A 9,399-nucleotide genomic window follows, 5' to 3' on the forward strand; every position below is an offset into this window, starting at 1 on the left:
AAGAGTAGATTGAAGTTTTGGAGTAACATTTTTGCAGGTGAGATTTCTATTTTTTATTTACATTTTCATTTAGATTTAGATGTAGATGTAAATTGAAATTCAAAATTAGTTATAATATTCTACTTTGATTTAGATTTCAATTTTAATTAATTTCAAAAACTCCAATCTAATCCTCTAATAACCTCCACCTCTTCCTTCCTGCAAAAACATAAAATGAAAATGAAATGATGAGCCTTGGTTTTATAACTTATGAGAGGCTCCTCATATCCCTCAACATACATCTCTTCACATTCCACGAATTTGTTTCAAATTCCCCCACTCCCCACAAAAAATAAGCATGAATGTGCATGCAAAATTATATTTAACAAAAAAAAAATCATATTCGAAATTATTTCACTCCTATTTTTTGGTCCCTACTTTTTCGGGCCTATTATTTCGACTTCCATTTGACTTCCTATTATTTCGGCCAGCTATTATTTCGGGCCTATTATTTCAACCTCCATTTGACTTCCTATTATTTCAGCCAGCTATTATTTCGAGAATTCTTTTTAAATATTTAATGTTTGTTGGGGAATTTTTTTTTAATATTTAATTTGTAACCACTCCCAATTCTTTTTTATTGATGAAGAATCTTTTTTGGCATATTCTCATGATGGGTATTTGTGCTGTGATTGTATAGAACGCCTCTTAGTGTAAATATGTGTCTAAATTAAGAAAAAACTCAAAAAAATTATTGAAACTTATAAATCAAAAATTAAATAAAAGTAGAATAGGAGAAAAACATTACTTAATTGAATCAAATTTAAATCATATTTTTCCCTTAAAGTTAATATTTTAATTTAAATTTGTGTTGAAGAATATTTTTGAATTATCTTAAAAATATTGTAATTTTGAAAAGCCACATTTTCCTTTTTATTTAATATAATCATATCAATAAAATATTTTTTAATAATAAGCCAGCCTTCTAAAACAACCAGCTATTATTTTGGGAATTCTTTTTAAATATTTAATGTCTGTTGGGGAATTCTTTTTTAATATTTAATTTGTAACCACTCCCAATTCTTTTTTATTGACGGAGAATCTTTTTTGGCATATTCTCATGATGGGTATTTGTGCCGTGATTGTATAGAACGCCTCTAGTGTAAATATGTGTCTAAATTAAGAAAAAACTCAAAAAAATTATTGAAGCTTATAAATCAAAAATTAAGTAAAAGTAGAATAGGAGAAAAACATTACTTAATTGAATCAAATTTAAATCATATTTTTCCCTTAAAGTTAATATTTTAATTTAAATTTATGTTGAAGAATATTTTTGAATTATCTTTAAAATATTGTAATTTTGAAAAGCCACATTTTCCTTTTTATTTAATATAATCATATCAATAAAATATTTTTTAATAATAAGCCAGCCTGCTAAAACAATAAATTTGATGTAGAGACATATATCTTGGACATTTCCTTCGTAGATTGTGATGTAACTGAACAAGTCTTTATAATACATTCCAAGTTGGATATCTGTTGAAATTGTCTTTCTAATATTTTCCAAGTTAGATTTCTCTTGACATTATATTTAAACCACATTTCAAACTGGACGTCTCTTGATATTTGCTATTTAAAAATTTGGTAATAATGAAAACGGTTGAACAATTCCAAAAACACCGAGTTCTATTCAAACACAGAGAAATTCCTGAATGGTAGCAAGTCAATAAATTAGAATTTTCTCAATAACTTGGTCTTTCAATCTCGCAGGACTTCAGAAACATAAAATAGGGAGATCAATTCACACAAATAAGAGATTTATGATCCCACATCAACAAAAGCCCACCAGATCGAAATACCATGGCTGGAGGAGGAAATCATGGCAGCTCTGATCAGGTGATGACTCTGTTGGGCATTACTTTGACAGGAAAACCCAAATGGTTTCAATTACTCATCTGTGCCGGAGGATTCTTCTTTGGCTATTTGGTTAATGGCGTCTGCGAGGTGATTGAATTGATTTGTTCATCTGCAGAGATCTCTGTTTCTTCTTGGTTTAATTGTAATTTGATCACAATTTGAATGTTTTCAGTAGATCCCTTGAATCAAGGCAAACTAAGAACTAACGTTTGGAAATTCTCTGATTGCAGGAATTTGTGTATAATAGGCTACAATTTAGGTAAATACTTAAATTCCAATCGGCATTAATGTTGATGAATCATTGTTCTTTCTCTCTCTCGCTGTTCTTGTTTTTTTTTTCCCTATTTTTTCTTTGGATAGTTCATTATGGTTAATGGGTGAATTGTTGTTCTGTTTTGGGTGCATGGAGCTATGGATGGTATTTTACCTTTATACAGGCATTCGTGTATTTGGGTCTCATATATCTCAATGGATTCAGGCCCAAGCATATTATTAATCCATGGAAAACATATGTAAAGCTCTCAGGGGTCCTCATGGCATCACAGGGATTGACCAAAGGGTCTCTTCAATTTCTTAATTATCCTGCCCAAATTATGTTCAAGTCTACAAAGGTATGAGAAATGAATGAGGTGTGTTTTCAGATTATGAGGTGGTTTTTATGCTTGTATATTTGATCAGATCAGATAGAATGGATGTTAACTTGTAAAACATCTTAGATTACTTCTAGTATAGAGTAGTATAGAGTCATCAGATATGTTGCTTCTGAATTTGATTGTGTAAATGTTTTTTTCACCCAATCAAACTCAGAAGCAACATCGTCCCCTGCTCGCTCAGCAAGCCATTCTGAGGTGAGACATGTGCAGTCTCGAATCTGAGATCATGAGGGTAACCTACGACCTCAAGCTCGACCACTACATGAGACGGGCTGTACTATTTGCCCTAGTACTTAATGTGATATCTAAGAAAGAGTGTTTCATAATCTATTTCATAAACACAATTTTTCTAAGTTGCTTGAAAAAATTGGACTTTTTAATGTGAAACAGGTCTTGCCAGTGATGATAATGGGGGCCTTCATACCAGGCCTGAGAAGAAAGTATCCCTTAGAGGAATATATATCTGCCATAATGCTTGTGGTTGGCCTGATCATTTTTACACTGGCAGATGCTGAGACATCTCCAAATTTCCATGTATTGGGAGTTATCATGGTCTCTGGAGCTCTTGTTTTTGATGCCTTTCTTGGCAACCTCCAGGAGGCCATATTCACCATGAATCCTTCTACAACACAGGTATTGCTATAATAATGAAATCTGTTTTAGAAGTTTTATTTTCATGTCAATTGATCATAATGTTTTAAATTTGTTTCGATTGAATGCAGATGGAAATGCTGTTCTGTTCTACTCTTATGGGGCTTCCATTCCTGATTCCGCCCATGGTTTTTACTGGTGAAGTGTTCGAGGCCTGGAGAGCATGTTCACAAGTAATCTTTCTAGATTTTACTTCACTATTTTGGCAATGAATTTAACATTCACCTTTATTCAACTATAAAGATCATAAATTTAGACATGCTAATCTTGACTGAAGTTTGACCTAGCAATAAAACCCTGTTCTAGATATTTGCAGTGGCCATAATCAACAAAACCATGAACTGGGTTATTACTATTAGTCTCTTCACTTCTAATTAGATTTTAACTGAATGCTAAATCTGAATTTAACTCAATATCATAGCAATCCCCACCCAAATCTTGGATTTTGAATACCTTTCATTAAATGTACCCAAATAAGTGAGAAAGTTGTCTTTGTTAGAGCTTGCCACGTTGAAATAATGGCAGATCTGTACTTCCCTGAAATGTTGTCAGTGTTGACAAATCTCACATAAAAACCAATCTAAGATGTTTTATTAAATTTAGTGGATCATGTCATCGACTGTTGCAATTATCTCATTCCATTAGATTTTGACTGTGTATGAACATCGACATGGTATTAGAATTAAACATTTCAATTTTTCTGAAGTGAAGTTTTCTTTAGAATCTGAAGAAAAAGAAAATGGAAAGTAATTTGAAGAATCTGTTAAAATTAGCAATGAAGAAAAAATAAAAAATTTATGGCCCTCACAAGGCATCACCTACAGCAAAAGAAATTTCAATCTTTTTGACTGTTTTTCAGAGATCAGAATATCACACACAAAAGTATGCAGAATCAGTAGAACAAGTGGCTTTTAAGGCCTGCCATTTTATATTGTACATATGTTACTATTTAAAGCATGTTAAGAATCATATTAAATCTCTGTTATTAATTTTAGTGATCTATATATCCCATCCAACATCTTTATAAAGTATTTTTCATGATGTTTTTTCCCTCTTTTCTTTCATGGCAGCATCTCTATGTTTATCTAGTGCTGATATTCGAAGCAATGGCTACATTTGTAGGCCAGTTGTCTGTGCTATGTTTGATAGCCATTTTTGGGGCTGCTACAACTGCATTGGTTTGTATCAATTGGTGTTTTATTAATGCATTTTGATCCATTATTTTTTTAACGAGTCAATCTATTTATTAATACTTTTTAAATCCATGTGTGTTAATGAGCCAATCTAGAGATAGCTCATACAATCACCTCTCTAATTTGTATTTTTTTCACAGGTTACCACAGCTAGGAAGGCGCTTACCTTACTGCTTTCTTATATTATATTCACCAAGCCAATCACTGAGAAACATGCAACAGGATTGTTGTTGATAGGCATGGGCATAGTGCTAAGAATGTTACCAAATCCTATTCTTAAAACTAAAACTAACCATAAACAAAGGTCTGGAGAGAAGATAGAAATAGAAGAAGAAAACAAGCCATTGGTTTCTGATCAGCCAACTTGATTGTAATTCTGTTGCACTAAGGAAGTCTTTCCAAATACAAATCTAATGTAATACAAGCAGTTTCTATTGATTTTCTTTTGTCAGCATTTTTTTTCATGTTAAGAGTCTTATACCCACAAGGCAAAGTATATCATTTTAAAATAAATCCCAAGAAATGTTAGAAATATCTTGTCTGACCAGTGAATAAGCAAACTGAGAAGATTAATTTGAATGTGATCTAAGAGCTAAGCAATTCGAGAATTTCGGTTTCATCAATTAATTTAGAAGGGTTCTAATATTGGGCTGTAAAGCTCTTAAAAAGAGAAAAATAAAACAAGGCATTATACAAGCTCAATTAAGGCCTTATCATGGTAGAACGAAAAAAAAATTGAAGCATATTATCTCATAAAATGTTGAGAACTGAAAGGGATACCTTAGTGCTTGTCTGATGTAAAACACTCAAACTTTCGACATATTTCCACCACAATAACAACTGAATCATCCATCAAGCCTGATATATTCATTTATCACCGTTCTACTCTTCATGACAGAGAAAACAAAAGGGAACACATAAAACTTCAGAAAAATACATTTCTATTAAATTCAAATCTGAATACACATGTGATTCAAATGACTGCAACTAAGAATGGTTCTCTGGTTCGAAACTAGAGAGCCCAAATACTTTCCTAACTTTCACTATATTCCGCAACTGCTTCTAATTGACCTCCCCTTTGATTACAAAATATGCCTATTTAAAGACTATCTTGGCGGTTACAAACCGTTCCCCTATCTTATGTCTATTCATGATTTCAGTTACAAATATCATACCATTCCTTGTCGAATACATTACAATAAAAATAATAAATCACCATGTCGTGACCCGATTTCACTATATGAAATTTGATGGTGGAGGTGATGCTCCTGCATCATACTCTCGAGCTTCAAAATTTCCATGTCCCTATGGAAATGTCTTCACTTGATCGATGACTCCATTGCTTCCATTCTTTACCACTTTCAATTGTGACTCTTCATAGACTGACTCCCATCAATGGAGTTCAACTGGTTGCCGTCAAGGTGCTTCTCCCATTCCATAGTCCATCCTCCACGCTGCATCACAATCTCTGTCCCTCACCTAGGAGTCCATCATGCCTCTCTCCCTAGTCTATTGGCGACACACAACACCATCTCCTATGGCCTTTGGTAGACCTTCATGTCTACCCCTTGCAGCTGAGCGAACCGGCACCAACTGCAACCACAAACTTCATACCAATAATCCAAAACAACCACAATACTACTTGGTGTAGATCACCTTCCATCTACACGCTCAGAATCTTCTAAGCTCTGATACTAATATGATGTAAAACACTCAAACCTTCGACATATTTCCACCACAATAACAACTGAATCATCCATTAAACTTGATATATTCATTTATCACCGTTCTACTCTTCATGACAAAGAAAACAAAAGAGAACACATAAAACTCCAGAAAAATACATTTCTATTAAATTCAAATCTGAATACACATGTGATTCAAATGACTGCAACTAAGAATAGCTCTCTGGTTCGAAACCAGAGAGCCCAAATATTTTCCTAACTTTCACTATATTCCGCAACTGCTTCTAATCGACCTCCCCTTTGATTACAAAATATGCCTATTTAAAGACTATCTTGGCGGTTACAAACTGTTCTCCTATCTTATGTCTATTCATGATTTCAGTTACAAATATCATACCATTCCTTGTCGAATACATTACAATAAAAATAATAAATCACCATGTCGTGACCCGATTTCACTATATGAAATTTGATGGTGGAGGTGATGCTCCTGCATCATACTCGTGAGCTTCAAAATTTCCATGTCCCTATGGAAATGTCTTCACTTGATCGATGACTCCGTTGCTTCCATTCTTTACCACTTTCAATTGTGACTCTTCATAGACTGACTCCCATCAATGGAGTTCAATTGGTTGCCGTCAAGGTGCTTCTCCCATTCCACAATCCACTCCTCCACGCTGCATCACAACCTCTGTCCCTCACCTAGGAGCCCATCATGCCTCTCTCCCTAGTCTATTGGCGACACACAACACCATCTCCTATGGCCTTTGGTAGACCTTCATGTCCACCCCCTGCAGCTGAGCGAACCGGCACCAATCTGCAACCACAAACTTCATACCAATAATCCAAAACAACCACAATACTGCCTGGTGTAGATCACCTTCCATCTACACGCTCAGAATCTTCTGAGCTCTGATACTAATATGATGTAAAACACTCAAACCTTCGACATATTTCCACCACAATAACAACTGAATCATCCATCAAACTTGATATATTCATTTATCACCGTTCTACTCTTCATGACAGAGAAAACAAAAGAGAACACATAAAACTTCAGAAAAATACATTTATATTAAATTCAAATCTGAATACACATGTGATTCAAATGACTGCAACTAAGAATAGCTCTCTGGTTCGAAACCAGAGAGCCCAAATATTTTCCTAACTTTCACTATATTCCGCAACTGCTTCTAATCGACCTCCCCTTTGATTACAAAATATGCCTATTTAAAGACTATCTTGGCGGTTACAAACCGTTCCCCTATCTTATGTCTATTCATGATTTCAGTTACAAATATCATACCATTCCTTGTCGAATACATTACAATAAAAATAATAAATCACCATGTCGTGACCCGATTTCACTATATGAAATTTGATGGTGGAGGTGATGCTCCTGCATCAGTGTCTGATGTGGCCTAGATATATTGATGAAACTTTAAAAATATGGAAATTTTAATTTGTAATTTGGTTATTTCTTTATGAGATTAAGATGTGGTTAGACTCCCCGCCTTGGCTTTAGAGCATACTATAATTTGGTTTCTACATTAAATTGTGTGGGGTAGAAAATAAATTTAGCATTAATGTTTGTTTGTTTTAGATTTTCCTGTACCTGATCTGTAACTGGCTTTAGGAGCTTTTATCAAATGCCCCAAATTGAGAAAGTAACTCGGTTGAAACTTGAAACCATTCTTATTTTGTGAAGAATCTCAGCTTTCTATTCTTTTTCAATATGCTTTCTTGGTAGAATTTTGTTTTGGGACATATTCATTATTAGTTCGTTCGGCTGTTACCATTAGTAAATGCTGTATTTCTCTTATATTTCGAATTTGTCAGATGCTGGATTTTGTTATTTTGGAATTGAAATCTTTTGAGCAGGAACAATGAAAATTCAAATTCAATATAATTCCAATTTCACCTCTCAAAATGGAATTAATAAATTCTCATTTCAGACAAAAATAAGAATTTGAAACTCTATTCTAATTCCAGTTCGACACTTCCAAACTCTAGATTAAATTTCTTAAAGATTTGTTCTTACCAATTCTAACTCAATTCAGCAAACAAACAAAAGGGTAGATTTGGTGCTTTGCCATTTACTGGCTTTCAGAGCATAATACACATCTATGGCACTACACAATTCAACCACATTCAGTATTTTCTGTCTCGATCTTTAAACAGTAGATATGGGTAGCTAATAAGACTCTAAAAGTAGTATAATAAGATGCATAAGTTTAGTTTAATATTAATTCAATAAGATGCATATAGCATACATCAACTACTATACATTTGTAGCTGCAGTTAGATGGAGCTGATGTGCGTACGTGATATTGTTAGAAATGGTAGAAGAGGAAAGACAAGAATGCTTCAGCTCCATGATCAACGAATCAAAGTGAGATGAATAAGAGAGTTTTGAAGTGTCTCTGTTGTATGGATTACTTTTTACTTGGTTGCATAGACGTTTCGGCACTGCTCTATATCAAACTTTAATGGCAATGATTTTGTCTAATAATGGAAAATTAGGTAGTATAAGGCGAAGTTTAATATTAACAAGCATATTATTAGATTAATTGTCAATGTTCTTTTTGGGGATTTGTAATATGGTTTAATTGTTTCTTATGTTGGTTACATTGGACATTAAGAGGTCGATCTTTTTGCGCAAGGGCAATCCTAACTTGTAACAAGTGGTATCAGAGCTTCGTCAGACATTGATGGGAGAATTGTTGGACTAACTGTCAATATTGCCCTTTGGGATTTTTAAGATTTGTGAAACAACTTTTCTGTCTAGTAGTTGTATTAAAAATTGATGATTGATCTTTTGATGCAACAACCGTAACTTGTAACATATATTTCTAAAAGGAAAAAACATATTTCTATTTCAAAGAAAAGTGAAATTATAATTTGCAAATGCAGAAATGATTCATATCAAAATGGGAAAAATAAAGAAATCAAGAACACAAAAGTCAAAGAATGAGTCTGACCCAAAAAAAAGAGGGAATTTTAGAACAAAAGAGTTTATAGACTATAAAGTTGTTTTTTATGCTACATTTCATTTTGAAGATAAATTACATAATATAATCAGAAATATTGACAATAACAAGCTTTTATAATCAAATCAATTTTCTTTTGGTCAGAACAACAAATTACAATTAGAAACCCTAATAATCGATTCTAAAGTAAGAGGATATATAGAAAATTAAGGAGGCAAGGAGTACTTATCCTCAAAATTGACCAAGGTATTTGTTTCCTGTACATATTAATATGATGAAAAGTAAGATTGTTGAAGGCCTCCCAAAAATCTTCAGTTGGTCATAAATCATT

The 9,399-nt window shown here is 33.3% G+C and overlaps 1 protein-coding gene across 2 annotated transcripts; it reads left to right on the forward strand.

Moving 5' to 3' along the window:
• Positions 1 to 1,694: 1,694 nt before the first annotated feature.
• On the forward strand, positions 1,695 to 4,847 carry LOC149549318 (UDP-galactose/UDP-glucose transporter 4-like). 2 transcript variants are annotated; one of them, XM_089792767.1, is made up of 7 exons: positions 1,695 to 1,983; positions 2,127 to 2,155; positions 2,306 to 2,507; positions 2,940 to 3,182; positions 3,272 to 3,373; positions 4,271 to 4,378; positions 4,534 to 4,847. In XM_089792767.1, exons 1-7 carry the CDS (start codon positions 1,840 to 1,842, stop codon positions 4,759 to 4,761), a joined length of 1,056 nt encoding a protein of 351 aa, XP_089648893.1. In that variant the 5' UTR covers positions 1,695 to 1,839; the 3' UTR covers positions 4,762 to 4,847. The 2 variants fall into 2 exon arrangements, with proteins under 2 accessions (XP_089648893.1, XP_089648895.1); XM_089792769.1 differs by having other exon boundaries at positions 1,702 to 1,983; positions 2,375 to 2,507.
• The last annotated feature ends 4,552 nt before the right edge of the window (positions 4,848 to 9,399 follow it).

This window comes from Cupressus sempervirens, chromosome 7 (assembly GCF_028749045.1).
Source record: "Cupressus sempervirens isolate cs-2001-9-10 chromosome 7, ASM2874904v1, whole genome shotgun sequence".
Taxonomy (NCBI): Eukaryota; Viridiplantae; Streptophyta; class Pinopsida; order Cupressales; family Cupressaceae; genus Cupressus; species Cupressus sempervirens.